General features: G+C 37.8%; 1 protein-coding gene across 4 annotated transcripts in view; it reads right to left on the minus strand.

The window, feature by feature from the left end:
- The window catches only part of nckipsd (NCK interacting protein with SH3 domain), a 136,350-nt gene that overhangs the window by 57,014 nt on the left and 59,707 nt on the right, over positions 1-19,629 (minus strand). For all 4 annotated transcript variants that reach the window (XM_062969837.1, XM_008105283.3, XM_003217721.4 and 1 more), the window contains exons 2-4: positions 16,798-16,910; positions 9,692-9,887; positions 3,090-3,177 (exon numbers count right to left, since the gene is read on the minus strand). In XM_062969837.1, the coding sequence (XP_062825907.1) occupies positions 3,090-3,177; positions 9,692-9,887; positions 16,798-16,910 (397 nt within the window). The remainder of the gene's footprint in view (positions 1-3,089; positions 3,178-9,691; positions 9,888-16,797; positions 16,911-19,629) is intronic.

Below are 19,629 nucleotides of genomic sequence, written 5' to 3' on the forward strand. Positions count from 1 at the left end.
TTAAAATCGAATCCCTTCTCTAAGACATGTCTGGTTTACAATGAAAGACTGGCACTAACACTATAATAGCAAGTGATAAGGCTTTTCACCTTTATGTCATGTTATGTGTACTAGTAATGTTATAGCTGCCCAAACCAAATATTTAGCCCCCCCTTTCCCCATTTATCTTGTTTGAAGATGGAAACTATGGTGAAGCTGAGGGTTGGCAGAAGAGCATCAATTTATCAACAAAGGTCCCACAAAACATGGGAGGGTACTTTCCCAAATGGATCATGATGCTTGTGGAGCTGTTGTGACACTATTCTCAAGAATAAGAAATATTCCAGTGCCTTTATGTGACAAATTCCTCCCCTGGTGGCAACATTACAGGTGAATGTTGAAGGAGGAAAACAAAAGGGGTACCTGGTTGTGTGTGTGTGGGGGTGTGTGTGTGTGTGTGTGTGATGCTGGGACTAATGTGGCTGTGTCCTTTCCATTCCTCAAAATTATGTCACTAGAAGTGTGAAGGGCCCCAAAACACTGGAATGACTTAAAATTAATCTTTATATTCTGTTATTTTATTGCTACCTATGGCAGCTCAGAATTGAAAGGAAGGTAGACATGGCCACCCATAGTTTGAGTATTCCTAAACAAAGAGTCTCTTTCCTAAGTGAGATTTCTTTTCAGCTTGTTTGGCTCATAACCAATCACTGCATTGTGATTACACCAAAGTGACTGGTTTGGTGGCTAGTGCATCCTTAAACATAAACCCTTATGGAGACAACAATATGCTTTTAAACAAAACAGTAAAGTCTGTTAAATGACCTTGTGCTTTTTCTGCTGCTTAACAGCATCTCATAAGTCCCATTATTCTATGCCTTCTAGCATATTATATTGCTATTAGCTCTAAAATCTAAACCTGGCATAGCTAGTTAAGAACCGATATCAATCCATTTCAAATTTTGTAGATAATGGAACCTCTTCAGATCTGTTCATTTGTTACTCACCCAGATTTCTTAAAAACAGAGGAGCACAAATTCTCCATGAAGAGAAACACTTTCTTCTCATGGAGAGCAACATTCCTACATAGGAGTGGTTCCTATTGAAGTGGTGGTACTTTACACAAGCAAGAAACCCTGGGCAAGCTTCATGCAAAAAGTAACTTTCTTTTGCCGACGTAACCACGCAAAAAAGCAGATGATGGAGAGGTATGTGTAGTACCTGGCATTTCATATGATAAAGGAACTGGGGTGATAAAGTGATAAAGCTTTTGATTTTCAATGCTATGTAATGTGTACCAGTTGATCAAACCAAGTATGAAACTTAAGGTAAGCAGAATTATTTGCAATAATGGATTCCAGTTAGCTGGGCTGTCTTACTTTAAATTCCTCCTTTGTTCTCTTTATTGAACTTTATTCCTTATCTTAAAAAACAACAAAAAAAACCTTGACACTACAGATCCCTTTCAGTCATTATTTCCATAGTTAAGCCAAGGAAGATTATATATTGCAAATAGCGACACAGATAAATAACTAGAGAAGCTTATCTGAAGGAGGAAAGAGGCTGCCGCATTCAAATGGCAACAATGCTGATTCTAAAACTTGATTAACTTTATCAAACTCACTTCACCCACACATCTCTTAGGAGCCAATGGGAGTATATCTATTCCTTCTCTCCTAAGAAGTTTTTCTAATTGTTAATGAATCAAACAGTACACTCTCGCTACCTTATACTTGAGACACAAAACTAGCAAGATGTGAACTCCCAGAAGCTGTCTTTGTAAACAAGCTGGTTGACAGTAGCACTGGAAATATTTTTGTTTACATATCTCTTCTATATTCACAGAAAGACTGGTTTAATGGACTGCTTCTGGTGAAATGCTCTTTGCAATAATTCTATTTTTTTCCCCTTTGGCCCAAAGACACAATACTTAAATAGCTTTCAAATTATCAATACATACCTTAAAAAGATAAAAAAAAATTCTTGGATAACCAGGACTCGTCAAACATCTTTATTCTTAAATTCATTCCCAGTATGAATCTAACTTTCAAAAATTGAAATTCATCACCCATACATGACCTAGTGCTAAGTGATACAAATGAAATCCAGTATTTTGAGTTTCACGCTAACCAACCAGTACATTTTGTTTCATTTTTCATGCTTCAAATCCTATACATGTCTGAATCTGCTTCATTATCTATGTTAGTTTAGCATCCTTGGCTTATGTTCTGTTTATTATTCTCCTCAGTGCACCCAGACCATGTCATGTGGAACCTGAAAGGTTAATAGTTCTTGCTTCATTCTTCAGATTCATTTGCTTACTTCTGAAGGACAAACAAGGCCATACTTTTGTTGATGCAGCTGTATGTTCTTGCTTCTAGATGTACCAAAGCTGGCTATGGTTCATGAAAATGAATTTTGTGACTGTGCCTACCAAATTGGGCACATAAATCAGAAAGTCCATCCTCAACCTCAAAGCTCTACTGCAGGATTGGGAATTTTGTAACCCTACAGATGTGTATAGACTATCTGGACAATGATAAGAGATGAGAGGAATAACAGTTTGCTGACAGAGGTTTGCCATTCCTTATTCATATAATCCATTCAAGAGATTGTAGCATTTGATAACTCTTTGCTTTTCACCAACAGCACTTGATATTCATTACCAACATGGCAAACAGCGGCCAGCACTCATGTTCACTGACACACCTTCCTGGTAGAAAAAAAGGGGGAATTATTCCTAAGAGCATTTTTTCTATGATGGTCTGATCTGAAGAAAGAGAAGGATAGGCTGTTTCCAGGAAGAGTTGGCTTAATTGAGCCCTCCATCATTGTATTACTAGTGGGCTCCCTCTGGTGATCCATGAAGATATCACATCCTGCCAGGAGAATACTCCAATTCACAGAACCTACTGTGCTTCTTGACCAACAAAAAAATTTTATGCTCCTCAACTGAAAGCATACATCTCAATCTCTCAGTAACAATCTCAAAGGAAATATTTGGCATTAACTCATCTCTTGTGATCTCCTTTTCCCATATTACAGAAGACAAATAGAAAGTGATGTTGCTAATCACTGACATCATACATCTGCAAAAACTTTCTCCTCACTTTTAATGGAGGTAGCTGTCTGTAGGTTCTTGTGTTTCTCTGGTGGCGGTGGAGTAACAGGAGCAGCACGGCGTGTTTGTGGTGGGATCTAGAATGAAACATTTTAGACAAAATCAAAAGTAGTCATGGCAAAAAAGACATGTGTGACAGAAAATATTGTTTCGTATGCATCCCAGCATTGCTATTTCAATTGTTAAAGATGCCCATGGAGAATGGAAATGTTAATGATCTTCAGCTTCTTTCAGGAGTAAAGCAGAACCTCTGAAAATGTCATTTCCCTCCCTCCTGATGGCAAGAAAAGCAGCATGCTTAATTGCTATGTTCAGCAGCTTTCTGAACTTGTGCCACATAGAACTGTCAAACATGTAGACTTTCCGTTGCTCTCAACCACTCCACAGAGGTAGTAAGCCGTGTGCATATTAGATATATACTCAGAGTGATCCATGCAACAAATTATGTTCACAAAGGGATAGAAAAAAACAGGACGCATGTAGGTTTGCCTCATTTTAATGCATACAGAGCATTTTTAAAACCAGACTGCAAAAAGGTCTCAGGATAGACAAGGCCATTTACAATGCTATTCATTCCCAGCAGAGGCTGGGAATGACAGAAAAAGCTTCAAATAGTGTGCAGTGCCTAAGCTCCCTATAGCTGCAAGTGCATTTCCAAAGTCACAAACTTCTTTTCTGAGTGGATAATGTTGAAATATTGATTGGAGAGTGTGAAGGGCAGGAGAGAAGGGGGGCTGCTGCTGGTTGTTGTTCTGTAACATCTAGACTGGACTGGGTTAGTAGCCATGTATTGTAAGGCTCCACGCCTTGACTTGTGGGAGAACAGGAAGGAAAAGGAATAACTGGCATACATTGTACCAGAAGTGTTGATTCAATTCAGATAGAGGTAAATAACTTGCAGTCTTTCCAATGTTGAGGGATGATGGAAGGTGCAATCCAGCAGCATCCTAGAATCCTCCGTTATTGCTGTTTTTAAATTGCTTAGATTTTAGCCTGTTCTTGTAAGCCGCTCCGAGCCCTGGGGGAGTGTTTTTAAGATGTTTTTAAATTGTTAGATTTTAGCCTGTTCTTGTAAGCCGCCCGAGCCCTAGGGAAGTGGCGGTATATAAGTTTGAATAATAAATAAATAAACTTGTTCACCAAAGACTATATTTTATGAAAATAGTTAATGCCACCCCGGGCTCCTTGAAATGTTTCCTCAAGGTCACCTCTCCAATTGTTTGGATGAAATCCTTTATTTCTTAAAAGAAAACGTAAGATTTTAGTGAAGTCTATTCCATACTTCAATTAAACCCGAGGCCCACACCCTTCTCTTTATATCCCTTTGCTGCCTTTTTGCCATTATTCTTTATGCCATGCCCAGAATGACCAGATGACTACACTAAAAAGATAAATTTTCAGAGAATAAAATTAGATACTAGAATAAACCTAGTTTAAAATGAAAATAGCAACATTGGTTAAAATCCACAGTGGAATAAGATCACAATGAACCATTTCTTCATTTAGCAACTGCCTGTCTTCAGTTCAAATTTATCACTGCTGAAGACAGAAAATGTTCTGCACCTCCCTGGACACTTTTGAAAATACACCTCAATCAAGGCCAACTTTAATTACTTGTCATACTACAAAAGTTACCTGCTCTGCAAAATGTTAGATATAACCAGGAACAGCAGAATTTAACCTTCCATTTCAGTCAGCTAACTTCAGGGAAAGCTGCAACAAAAGAACTTCAATAGTTTCCATAGAATTGTCGAAGGCTTTCATGGCCGGGATCACAGAGGAACAAAGGATGCCCCCCCAGGCAAGATACAAAACCTTTCCAATGCTAATTAGGGTGATTAACTGAAACATTAATGCTGGCTTCCCAGTGACAAAGGACTCTTGCCACACCCTGGACTCTCCACAGATATATATATATATATTCCTTTCCTTGCCTAGTTTATCCATGCCACACAAGTTCTCCATATTGTGAGTCAACAACACCTTTACTACTACAATGAATGGTGGAAACTCATCTTGGGGGCAGAACTATGCATTGGATCAGCAACGACATATTTCTAAAAAAGAAATGACTACTATGGTAGTTAGCATGAATAAGCTTGGGAGTGAGGCAGGGCATCATCTTTCCTATTGATTCTCCTACGAATCCCTTTAGATCATATGGGTGGGAGATGGAGAATTGTGAAATTGCTTGGAAGAGAAGCACTGGTGGCTTAACCAGCTTGCTGGAAGAAGGATTATACATAGGTAAAGGTAAACGTTTGCCCCTGACATTAAGTCTAGTCGTGTCCAACTCTGGAGGTTGGTGCTCATCTCCATTTCTCAGCCAAAGAGCCGGCATTGCCCGTAGACATCTCCAAGGTCATGTGGCCGGCATGACTACATGAAGCAATGTTACCTTCTTGCCGGAGCGGTACCTATTGATCTACTCACATTTGCATGTTTTCAAACAGCTAGTCTGGCAGAAGCTGGGGCTAACAACGGGAGTTCACACCGCTCCCTGGATTCGAACCATCGACCTTCTGGTCAGTAAATTCAGCAGTTCAGCAGTTTAACTTGCTGCGCCACCGGGGCCCCGGGGATTATACATACTTTCCTATAAATAAATGCACCTATCTAGAATAAGGTTTCTGAGACAAACATAGCTTTGTCCCCACACTTATCAGTAAAATACATTTTTTTGTTTTCAACTTGTAACAAATTTCAACTTTCTTCCTTTGCAGACGGACAAAAACATAGACTAGTTTTAAAACATTTTTGTTCCTGCTGTTTGTTGTTTTACTGGACGCTGACTAGAAATGAGAACCTGTGAAATTGAAAAGTATCAGGTCAATTTCATGCTCCTAATGCTTGCTAAAAGAAGCACTGGCAAAAAAGAAAAAGAAAAAAAAAAGAATATAAGAGAGAAACAGCAAAAGAATTCCCCCCACCCAGTCTTCCTTCACCTTTTGCCAACCCAGCAGGCATTCATGCATGGGAACAAATCCCCAGTCACAGCTTTATATTAGTTCCAAAAATCGATTACTTCAGGTTTATCACACTTGAGTTTGCCAGAGAAACCTATGCAGAAACAAAGATACAACCATGCTTGCCAAGAAATACAGAAATGTCCCAAGTTAACATGATTTCAAACTCCAACAAAACATGTATTTTTTCAAGGCTAGCTTATCGAATATCATTTAGATAAAAGAAAGAAGTACCACTGTGATGTTGAGAGGATTCCTAAGTTCAGAACATGTCCTGTGATTCTACCAAACCCTAATACCCTCTTCCCAAGACATATTGGGTGAGGAAATATGTTTTCTAAGATGAAGGAAGAGAATCCTTAAAGCTAGCAGATGTTTTTTTTTTAATCTGGATACTCAAGACATACAAAAATATTTTGCCTTACTGGTGATCATCTGGCAAATTGTGCAAAACACATTATGTCAGAGCCTACCCAAAAGAGATTAGTAAAGGTAAAGGTTTTCCCCTGGCATTAAGTCTAGTACCAACCAACTCTGGGGGTTGGTGCTCATCTCCATTTCTGAGCTGAAGAGCAGGCATTGTCCGTAGACATCTCCAAGTTCATGTGGCAGGCATGACTGTATGGAGTGCCATTACCTTCCTGCCAGAGTGGTACTTACTGATCTATTCACATTTACATGTTTTTGAATTGCTAGGTTGGCAGAAGATGGGGCTAACAGTAGGAGCTCATCCCACTCCCCGGATTCGAACCACCAACCTTTCAGTCAGCAAGTTCAGCAGTTCAGTGGTTTAACCCACTGTGCTACCGAGGGCTCCCAAAAGAGATTAAAATCTATTAATCTTCCCCAAGACTGGATGTAGGAAGCTTCCTCCCTATTAGTCAAAGCACATGATTTTCTTGAGTTTTATTTGCAGATTACAAATATAGATGGGGAGAGAATTCTATTGCTCATCTTTCTTTCTCTACAGAAGCATTACTAGTTTCTCCCACTTTTCTCAAAAGAGGTTTGATAAGTTACTGGCTTTGAATGCAGATGCAAACAGATCAAGAAAGTAGTTGTTATAGCAGGTAACAGGCCCCAATCAATTCAAAAGAGTTCTTCCATTACTATCAATATTGATATCCTCATAATCATTACAACAATCATTTTGTCTTCTTTTCATGCAAGATATATCATTACCTCTTCTGGGGGAATAAATATTTTCCTAAACTTATACTTTGGTGCAGGGGTCCCCAAACTTTTCAAGTGGAGGGCCGGTCCACAATCCTTCAGACTGTTGGGGGGCCGAATTATCATTTGAAAAAAAATACAAACAAATTCCTATGCATACTGCACATGTCTTATTTGTAGTGCAACAACAACAACAACGAAAGAATACAATATTTAAAAATGAAAACAATTTTAACCAACATAAACCTATTAGGATTTCAATGGAAAGTGTGGGCCTGCTACTGGCCAATGAAATAGTCAAGTTAATTAGGATTGTTGTTGTTGTGTGCCTTCAAGTCATGTCAGACTTTGGCTGAGCCTAAGTCTAAAATTAATTATTTATTTACTGCATTTATTTACTACATTTATATCCCACCCTTCTCACCCCGAAGGGGACTCAGAGCAGCTGTATGTACATACAATATATTATATTATTAGCATAACACAATATTAGCATTATATATTACTATATTGAACTATACCACTATACTATTATATAATATGTAATATATAACAAATAATTAATATTATTATATGGTATTACTATTAGTATTATATTGTATAACATAAGAAAAAGGCCTTCGACAATTAACTATTAGGTTGAACTATCTGCCCATCCAACTACAGGTCCTTTCTGCCACTACTATTTTGCACTTTATTGAGAAATCTACCTCTCCCATTTGATATACTTTGCACTTTGGCCCAGATCCTTGTTTTACTCTTCTGCTTTTAATATCTTATGTTATATGTTGATTATTATGATGGTTTTATTGATATTGATGTTTTATTGTTGGTATAGTTGTTTATCATTTTATTGTTGTATGTTTTCGGGCTTGGTCCCCATGTAAGCCGCTCCGAGTCCCCATTGGGGAGATGGGGCGGGATATAAAAATAAAGTTATTATTATTATTATTATTATTATCAATATTATATGTATCTACAATATATTATATTATTAAAACTGATATAAAAATATTATATTATAAAACTGAGGGTGGGGCCAGGTAAATGACCTTGGAGGGCCGCATCCGGCCCCCGGGCCTTAGTTTGGGGACCCCTGCTTTGGGGGATAAATAGTTCTACCACCATGCTATAAACTTCTTGTTTTAGTCTACAAATTTAAAGACATATCTGGAAACCACAGCTATCTTCGTCTGGAAGATCAATATGCAAAGGACTCTTGTAACACTAAAGAGAGAAAGCCTAAGTTTTTGTATACTAAGATTGATCCGGGGAAATAGTCTTGGTCTACGAAAGCTATTGTTGCCAATTTCATTCTCTCAGTCGCTACAAGTTGCTACAAGATTCTTTTGCATACTGAAAGCCACAGAATCCTTGACATAAGCATAAGCAAAATTTTCTTTACAAGTCATATTTCTGGTACTTTCTTTGTCATTAGCAAAGAAAAGCATGTAAGGTATATTTGTTTTCAGCAAGGGAATAAGAAGTTTCCTCAGTTATCCCAGTAAGAAGTACAGTAGAGTCTCATTTATCCAAGCTAAACGGGCCGGCAGAAGCTTGGATAAGCGAATATCTTGGATAATAAGGAGGGCTGAAGGAAAAGCCTATTAAACATCAAATTAGGTTATGATTTTACAGATCAAGCACCAAAACATCATGTTATACCACAAATTTGACAGATAAAGTAGTTCAATACGCAGTAATGTTATGTTGTAATTACTGTATTTACGAATTTAGCACCAAAATATCACGATATATTGAAAACATTGACTACAAAAATGGCTTGGATTATCCAGAGGCTTGGATAAGCGAGGCTTGGTTAAGTGAGACTCTACTGTAGATATAAATTTTCATATTTAAAATTACTTTTGTAGGCTGAAAGGAGACAGGCAAAACATTAAGTAGTTCTATCATAATTTCCCAATCCCTTCCCAAAGGAATTTTCAAGTCTTTAAAAGCATGTCATTAGATTGCTGAATATCCTAATTGGATCCCACATCTTATAGCAGATTCCTCCTGGGGATATCAAAAAAGCTTTGCAAATGAATGAAACTCTGCAGCCAGGTCTATTCTACATGTCATGTCAGCTGCAGTAAATGTAACATAAGAACAAGCTGTCACCTGCCAATCCATTACTATTGCCTATACTTACCTATACTTACCTGCTTTTTTCTCAGAACAGAAATGATCTGAAGCAGATGATAGGTATCATTTTTTCCTTTAGATTATCTATGACTATGAATCTGAGTTTGCAGAGTTTGCACACCTTCTAAATAGCTTGTTGGCCCATTAAAAACACATCTTTTTACTTGTCATTCTTCCTTTATATTCATTCACAGCAAACAGAACATTCTAGATTCAAAAGGAATAAAAACCTTCCTACGGAAAAAAAAAACCAGCACAACTAATACATGCAGTCAAGACCACATGACAAATATACCAACAACGCTACCTGGTAAAAGCCATCTTCATCCTCTTGGTTATCTGTGTTAGGCAAGCTGTGATGCCGTTCATATCCAGTCCTGCAGACACCATTGGGCTGCCTGGCTAGGTCCAGATGGTGATCACTGGTGGAAGGAGTCATTCCCTGAGTGGATGGTGAGTGACCTTTGCGAGAAACGGTTTCCTTCCTATGATGGATCAACTTCCTGCAATACAAAGTAGCAGACAGATTGTGAAGACAAGACTTGAGGGACTGAGCCAGGGTTTTACCATGGCAGACTTATTGCTTCATTAAAAATGAGGATCTCATACCAATGGAATACAAATCCAACTATCTAAGTGTAAAGCCATCCAGAGCCAGTGTGGTGGTGTATTGGTTTGAATATTGGACTAGTATTTTGAAGACCAAGGTTCAAATTCCTGCTTTGCCATGAAACCCACTGGATGACTCTGAGTAAGTCACACTCTCTTGGCATCAGGGGAAGGCAACAGCAAATCTCTCTGAACAAATACTGCCAAGAAAATACTGTGATATAGTGACCTTAGGATCACCATAGAGTAAAACATTACGTGAAGACATACAGCAACCACAAAGTAAATCTAACACTACAAAACTAACAAGGAATTTCAGGTTTCAAAAGAGTTGATATAAAAACAAACAATTCATCCAACTCTGATTCAGAGTTAAGGAATGAATAATTTTTATCACTTTGTGCTCATGACTTCCAGTAAGAGTTTACTGCAAAGGATTTGTGGCAGAAAAGGCATGCTTCAAATGGAATTGAAGTACAGTAGAGTCTCACTTATCCAACACTCGCTTATCCAACGTTCTGGATTATCCAACGCATTTTGTAGTCAATGTTTTCAATACATCGTGATATTTTGGTGCTAAATTCGTAAATACAGTAATTACTACATAGTATTACTGCATATTGAACTACTTTTTCTGTCAAATTTGTTGTATAACATGATGTTTTGGTGCTTAATTTGTAAAATCATAACCTAATTTAATGTTTAATAGGCTTTTCCTTAATCCCTCCTTATTATCCAACATATTCGCTTATCCAACATTCTGCCGGCCCGTTTATGTTGGATAAGTGAGACTCTACTGTACTAGCATTGGAACACAGATCACTGTGAAAGATGATTTTTTTACAGAAATCTGTTTTCAAGCATCGGGGAATTTTAATTTGAAAAATATAAAAGCTCAATGTGCAGGTAGAAACGTAATAAAACTTCTTATTGCCCCCATCAACGAAACTCAGCCGGAAAAGCACCAATTCAGTAGCTCAAGCCAGAGATGGAGAACTGTCAGGCTCCTTACTCCTTGGCCTAATCATTAGATGCCACATTTATGATGAAATGCCCATACCCACCTCAACATTCCAAGATCACAAAAGCCTTTTATATCTTGGTAGTCCCACTCAATTCCTAATGTGGGTTATTTTAACAGCATCTTTCCCCCTAAAACTTTCTTTTCTTTCTTTCTTTTTTATGTTAATTATTTCTATTGTTATTATTATTTGAGAAAAAGTTACAATTATATAAACATATTCTATACATTTCCCCCTTTTATTTACATTCACCCCTGTGCTCCCCTTCCCCAGAGCCATCTCTTCTTCTGTAGTCCCACCAAAAGTTCAATTCTTCATTTGGAGGTAGATTCCCATCTTCTTTTTACAATAATTTTTCTAGAAATTTTCTCCAAATACTTTAAAACCATTTTTTCCCATAATCCCTTCTTTACTTTTAAATTTGATGTTACCTTATCATTCAGTGCCATTCGCCAAACTTCTTTATACCATTCATTAATTTGTATTTTCAATTCTCCTTTCCAATATTTTGCAGTTAGTAATCTAGCTGCTGTTAATAGCATGTCTATTAATTTTTTCCCTCTTATCTTTCTCATCCTCTTTTTAAATTAAAAATAATATTTCTACTGGATTCCTTCTAATTTTTATATTCATAATATTTTCTATTTCCCTTATGACCAATTCCCAAAAACCTTTTACATGTTTACAATCCCACCACATATGCATGTAGGTTCCAATTTCCTGGCACCCTCGCCAGCATTTTTCATTATTATTCTTATTCATAATATTTAACCTTCTTGGTATTAAATACCACTTCCAAATTAGTTTATAATAATTTTCTTTTATTCTAATTGTCATGTTTTTTAATTGTCTTGTTTTCCATATCTCCTCTCATTCTTTTTCCATTATCTTTGTTCCTAATTCCTCCTCCCATGATTCCTTTAATGTTAATCTTTTCTTTTTTTCTATGTCTTTAATTAGTATTTTATATATTTTACTTGTTGTTCCTTTTAATGGCTCACTATTTTCTCTTTTTAATGCTTTTCTTATTAATTCCTCAAATTGCGTTATTTGTTTTCCAGTTTTATTTCGGGCCCACCAGTTTTCATTCCATTTTTCTAATTAAATCCAATGAATCCAATAAATATTTATTCCTCTCAATTTTTCTCTCATTTTTACCTTTTCCATTTTTTGTTCTATCCAATTTCCTACCTTTTTAGTTCCCCTTTTCTAATTCTTTATCTAGTGTTCCTTTAAGTTCCTTTGGGAAGTCTTTTTCCATTATTATTGGTGTTAAAACTGAATTCTTATTAATTAATTGTCCTTTATATTTACTCCATATTTCCATTATATTTCTTAATGATATATTTCCAATTTGTTTTATCTTTCTTTGAGATTTCCTTAAAGAATGTGTTATCCTTTCTCCACTCAACTGCCTTATTCCCTGATTCCATCCATTCCAAACCTTCTCCATCCATCATCTTCTCTACATATCTTACTACATATCTTAATTGGTTTGCCTCATAATATTTTTTTATATTCGAAAGGCTCAATCCTCCTTCTTTTTGGGGGTTGTACCAAATTTGTTTGTTTAATCTGTTCGTTTTACCATTATTGCGATATTTGTTTATCATTTGTTGCCATTTATTTATTTCCTTTTCTGAAATCATTAATGGTATCATTCTGAACAAGAAATTTATTTTGGGTAAGACTTTCATTTTTACTAGGGCTATTCTGCCGAACCATGATAATCGCAAATTATTATAATCCTTTAACTTCCCCTCCATGTGTTTTCTTAATTCTTAAGTTCTTTTGAACCTCATCTATTTCTATCTTACCTAGTTCTTCTTTCTTTGCTCTCAATTCATTATATATTTGTGTTGTTCTATTATATATTGTTTTTCTAATTTTTCTATGTCCTTTTCCAATTTGTTTTTCCTTTCTTCTTGTCTCTTTTTGAGATTATAGGTTTCTTTTATGCATAATCCTCTTGCCACTGCCTTCATAGTGTCCCATAATATATTTCTTGATACATTATTGTCATTTATATCCCATTTTTCTTGCCAATTTAATCCTATTCTTCTAATAATTTCCTCATAATTTAATATATTGGAATTTAATCTCCATCTTCTTGTTTGTTCATAATCTTGTTTATAATTTCTAAATTTACTATTACATGGTCTGATATTCTTATTACTATTTCAGAATTGAATAATTTATCTACTATATTTTTCAAGATAAAAAAGGTAATCTATTCTGGTATATGTTTTATGTACTGCTGAATAGTATATATATTTTCTTTCATCTCCCTTTAATAGTCTCCATGAATCTTTTAGTCCCCATTTATTCATAATTCTATTTAATTCAGTTATGTTATTATTTTTATCCTTTACTGTTGGATTTGACTTATCCTTCATCCTATCCATAGGCATATTAAAGTCCCCTCCCTCAATCACAAAATGTTGCTGCCAATTCTTTCCCCTTCTATAATAATATATCTCCCCTCATCATCCTTTTTTACACTCTTAATTTCAAAATTACATTTGTTTGTTGTAATTACTGCTACCCCCTTGACTTGGAACTTCCATATGCTGTTTCATATTCTTTAATCCAATTTGCCTTTATTTCATTCAAACCTCCCCTTTTCTGGTGAGTTTCTTGTAAAAAAATAATATGTGCTTGTTCCTTTTTCAATACATTTCCAATTCTTTTAGTTTTACATATTGTTCCCAGACCTCTAACATTCAGTGTCACTATTTTTAGTTTACTAGACATTATAATAACAATAATAATAATAATAATAATAATAATTTATTCTTGTACCCCGCCCCATCTCCCCGAAGGGCGGCTCACATGGGGCCTTGCCCAACATCACAATATAAAATCTAAACAAAAACACAAATTTACAACAATAAATCAACAATATCGGTAAAACAATCGAAAAGGACAATCTTACAAGATGAAATGTAAAAAACAGGTATATCAAACACAAGTCTGGGCTGAAAGGTGAATGTGTCAAATCGGGAGGAGATAGTTACATAATTGACATAGTCAATGAAGTACTATAAATGACAATAGTGACAATAAAAGGGCAGATCAGTGGGTCTATTATTACATAGGCAGGCATCTTAAACCAACAAAATTCACTCATCAAAGGCTTTCCAGAAAAGCCAGGTTTTCAGATTCTTCCGGAAGGAGAGGAGGGTGGGGGCCAGCCTAATCTCCCTAGGGAGCAGGTTCCAAAGCTGGGGGGCCATGACAGAGAAGGCCCTCTCTCTCGTCCCCACCAACCGCGCCTGCGAGGGTGGTGGGAGCGAGAGGAGGGCCTCCCCCGATGAGCGAAGAGATCGTGCGGGTTCATAGGGGGAAATGCGGTCTCTAAGGTAGGCGGGTCCCAAACCGTTTAGGGCTTTGTAGGTAAGAACCTGCACCTTGAATTGGGCTCGGAAAGCAAGCGGCAGCCAGTGGAGCTCCTTAAACAGAGGCGTGGAACGTGCCCTGTAATTTGCTCCAGTTAGAAACCTGGCTGCCATGCGTTGAACTAATTGCAGTTTTCGGACCGTCTTCAAAGGCAGCCCCACGTAGAGCGCATTGCAATAATCCAGTCTAGAGGTAACTAAGGCGTGGACCACCATGGTCAGATCAGACTTCTCGAGGTATGGTCGCAGCTGGCGCACAAGTTTTAATTGTGCTAGGCCCTCCCGGCCACAGCCGACACCTGAGCTTCAAGCGTCAGCCCCGAATCCAGGAGGACCCCCAAGCTGCGGACCAGCGCCTTCAGGGGGAGTGTGACCCCGTCAAGCACAGGTTGCCACCCAATACCCCGATCGGACTTTCGACTGACCTGGAGGACCTCTGTCTTATCAGGATTAAGTCTCAGCTTGTTCGCCCTCATCCAGGCCAACACAGCGGCCAGACACTGATCCAGTATCCGAGGGGCTTCCTTGGATTTTGGTGGAAAAGAGTAGTAGAGTTGGGTGTCATCCGCGTAGAGATATTATTAATATTATTCAATATTAATTTCTGTTACTGGCTCTCTTATGTGCATTCCACCCCCAAAGTCCCCATCCCATTTTCCCCCTTGTCCCCTTACCCTCCCCCTTTCTTCTTTCTTCCTTTCCACTTCTGAGACACTACGCCCCAACCCTGGCCCCATTGGCCAACTTGTGGAGAGCGGTGGAGTGGTAATCCCAGACCCGCTGTTCTCCCTCCCCCCAAGTGCTCATATAACAAAATGTCAAATTCTTCTTTAACTTGATCTATGGATTCTTCTATCTGTCTTCTACTTTTCTTCTTCTTCTTTCCAATCCCTTGCCTCATCCTCTTCAAATAGTTCTTTCTTTTACTCTCCCTGTACCACTTCTAATATTTCTTTTCCTCAAGATGTTTCATTGCTCAGTCTTTTCTATCCTCATGGATTCCTAGTTCCCTTAGTAGTTGAAGACCTTGTTCAACCGAGTCGATCTTGTATCTTCTTCCAGCCCACTGAAATCTCAGGCAGACTTGGGTATCCCCAGGAATACCTAATTCCTTTCTTCAGAAGAAGAATAGTGCATATTTTCATTGTTTGTCTCCATACCTTTGTTTGTGTGCAGAAGTCATTAAATGCTTGCAGTTTGACACCTCCATGTTCCAGTTTGTTTGGATTTTTCCTAAAAAAGTACATCAGTTGCTCCTTCTTGTCATATTGTGTTATCTTTATTATTGTATCTCCCTGGGTATGATTTTCCCTCCTCCATCTGATAATATGTGAACTCTTTCTAGGTCTTCTTTTATCCATTGTTGTGCTGGAGCAATGTCCTGTAGCCATTTCAGTATTTCTTCCTTTAAATTAACTCTTTGTTCTTTTCTTTCTTTCTCTGGAAAATACTTCACTATTACATTATTGCGTCTTTGTGAGTCCTCTAAATATATCATTTTTTTTTCAATCTCTGTGAATTTAGCTTTTTGATTAAACTTTCATATTTCAGTCTGGAAGCACAGTTTGATCAATTCTGAAATATCACACCATACCTAGAGTAAGTCGATCTGTTGGACATGGTGGAATTCTATGAGCCAAATTATATGTTATAAAAGTTAACATAGAGGTACCACCAATTCACATCTCTTCATTCATCTCCAGGCCCATCCAGACAGGCCCATATCCCGGGACCTGTTTTAGCGCATCCAGTAAAAACAAATTAATTTGGAACACATCAAGATTTCCTTGGTTAGTTCCGAATTAGATACCCCATTAGATCTGGGCCTTCCTGAAAGGTCTAATGAGGTATTGGGCCTGTGGGGACTCACTACCGGGGTAGTCCTGGGACTACCTGGGGATGAGTCCCCATTGCCATCTCTCATCCTTTGGGCTCCTGGAGCCCAAAGGTGCAGGATGGCGCCCACCTCCTCTCCCCAAGCCCCAAATTTCACCCTAAAGGTTAAAGTTTTTTTTGGAGGAAGTGGGGACTGACATCTGCAAAGAAGCGGATTTGTTAAATCTGCTACAGTGTAGACTTTAGTTCTCTCTGGAAGTGCCCTCCATGTAATATATAACAGAAAACAATGCAAGCTGTGTGTCTAACTCTCCCCATTCATACCAGCCAAAAATACAAGGTGGAGGAAGAGGAGAAATGCTGAACTTAGTGACATCACATCATAAATTGTTTGGTGTGAGGATGAGAGAAGAAAGGAAAGTGACAGAGTGGGCCTGTCTCATTGCCTCTCATAACACAGTGTTTGGCCTTGAATGGTAAGTGCATGCCTTCAATTAAATTTGTATTCAGATTATGTGTCTTCATTATTTCTTGGTTGCTATACTTACTGAAGGACATCTCTTTGTTCTAAATTGTATTTCCCCCCATTCTTCATTGCCACATTATGAATGGCCTCAATAGCTCTGTCAATGGATTGAAGAACCACATCTTGTTCCAGCACCTAAAGGAACACAAGATACTTCTGTTAAGCACTTTCCATCTAATCTTCCCACCAAAGTTCAAAATGACAATATGAAATTGACAAACGTAGAAATCTTAAGTCCATTTCAGATATGCTTTTAGAACTCGGTATTATGTTGAGCAATCCAAGCCTCTGCTCCAAGAGAAATCAATCCTCCCATTCCGTTCTTATAGATATTTTACTAAAAGTTTCTTTAACAACAAGCACAAAAAACTCAAGGTATTTTTTGAAATACACAAAACGGATTCTGTCTGTGAAAGATTTATTGTGAGAATAGAAAGACATTTGTTCGAAAGCAATGGAGGATACATCACAGCTCCATTCAGCCATCCTAGGCCCTGGAGTCCCAGTAATCCATTACATAAAGATCAATGGCAAAACTTCAGAGGCACAAAGCAGTTCTTCAGATCAATTTCACATTCAAATTGCAACACTGACTCTTCTACCATTCACTGCAAATTGTAACCATTTTAAGTTTACTCCCTTCCTTCTACTGCATCTGCTTGTTTCTAGGAAAAGGGGATGGCTTCTTTCTCTTATTCCAGTTCACTAATCATTTTCCATGCATGCCCTTGAATCAACATAACTGGCTGAACAGACATTTTATGAAAAACTCGAGCTAATAACAATAATAAAAAGGTATTTGTTACCCACCTCTCCTCATGGACTGAAGCAGGGTACAAAACAGCTAAAACATCCAGCTAAAACACAATACAGTACCATAAAATACATATATTAAAACATATAGTACAAAGAGTGAAACACAATACACACACATATATATATATATATATATATATATATATAAAAGAGTGATGGCATCACAGCAATTCACAAAACAACAAAAGTACAGGCCCCCCAACCTCAAAATTTGACAACACAACCCATCATCCACGCCTCAAGGTTGATACAACAAAAAGAAAAGAAAAATAAAGTCCTAATTAGAGGGAGAGCAATAATTTTTTTATCCAATGGCTGCCAGTTTAGAGGGCTAATCTCTGCCCACTTGGTTGCCTAGCAACCAGCCAAGGGACAGCCAGGTTTCAGTTAGGGGACAGGCTGATTTAGGCCTCACTTAGACTTCTTCCACAGATTATCTGATTTTAACTGGATTATATGGCAGTGTGGACTCAAGGCCCTTCCACACAGCTATATAACCCATTTATAATCTTATATTATCTGCTTTGCACTGGATTATCTTGACTCCACACTGCCATATAATCCACTTCAGTGTGCATTTTATACAGCTGTGAAGAAGGGGCCTCAGATAATCCAGTTCTGAGCAGATAATATAAGATTAGAAATATACAGTAGAGTCTCACTTATCCAACGTAAACAGGCCGGCAAGATAAGTGAATATGTTGGATAATAAGAAGGGATTCAGGAAAAGCCAATTAAACATCAAATTAGGTCATCGTTATACAAATTAAGCACCAAAACATCATATTATACAACAAATTTGACAGAAAAAGTAGTTCCATGTGCAGTAATGCTATGTAGTATTTACAGTAGAGTCTCACTTATCCAACACTCGCTTATCCAACGTTCTGGATTATCCAACGCATTTTTGTAGTCAATGCTTTCAATATATCGTGATATTTTGGTGCTAAATTCATAAATCCAGTAATTTCTACATAGAATTACTGTGTATTGAATTACTTTTTCTTCCAAATTTGTTGTCTAACATGATGTTTTGGTCCTTAATTTGTGAAATCATAACTTAATTTGATGTTTAATAGGCTTATCCTTAATCCCTCCTTATTATCCAACATATTTGCTTATCCAACGTTCTGCCGGCCCGTTTATGTTGGATAAGTGAGACTCTACTGTACTGTATTTACAAATTTACCACTAAAATATCACAATGAATTTAAAACACTGACTACAAAAACATTGATTATGAAAAGGCAGACTGCGTTGGATAATCCAGAACATTGTATAAGCGAATGTTGGATAAGTGAGATTCTTCTTTAATATGAAATAATTACTGGGATAGAATAATGCAGAACAATATAATCTCTAAAACCAGGACAGTAAATAAAGAGGGGAATTCCACACAGGAAACAATCAGGGCCAGCTAACACCTCCCAACAAAATATTCCCATCATCAAAGTTTGGCAAATCCTCTGTTTTCTCAGGGCCAGACAGTAGAAGCACATAAAATATCTCAAACAACACCACTCTGAAAACAAGGGAATTCCAGACAGGAAACAATCCGGACCAGCTAACACCTCCCAACAAAAATTTCACTCAGGGAGGAAACAGCCAGGCTTTAAAGCTGCAAGGCCATTACATCCTAATCATTTTTCCTAATTGCAGCATTCATACTTGCCTCCAACAAACAAAAAAAAACCAATCAGAAATATTGTATATTCACAACCTTTAGGAAATAATATCCCCTGATGGTGCAGCGTGTTAAAGCGCTGAGCTGCTGAACTTCTGGACTGAAAGGCCGCAGGTTTGAATTGGGGGAGCAGAGAGAGCCCCCACTGTTAGCTCCAGCTTCTGCCAACCCAGAAGTTCGAAAACATGCAAATGTGAGTGCATCAATAGGTACTGCTCCGGCGGGAAGGTAACGCCGCTCCATGTAGTCATCCCACATGACCTTGGAGGAGTCTACGGACAACGCCGGCTCTTCGGCTTAGAAATGGAGATGAGCCCCAACCCCCAGAGTCAGACACGACTGGACTTAATGACT

The sequence above is a fragment of the Anolis carolinensis genome, chromosome 2 (genome assembly GCF_035594765.1).
Source record: "Anolis carolinensis isolate JA03-04 chromosome 2, rAnoCar3.1.pri, whole genome shotgun sequence".
In the NCBI taxonomy this organism is placed as follows: Eukaryota; Metazoa; Chordata; class Lepidosauria; order Squamata; family Dactyloidae; genus Anolis; species Anolis carolinensis.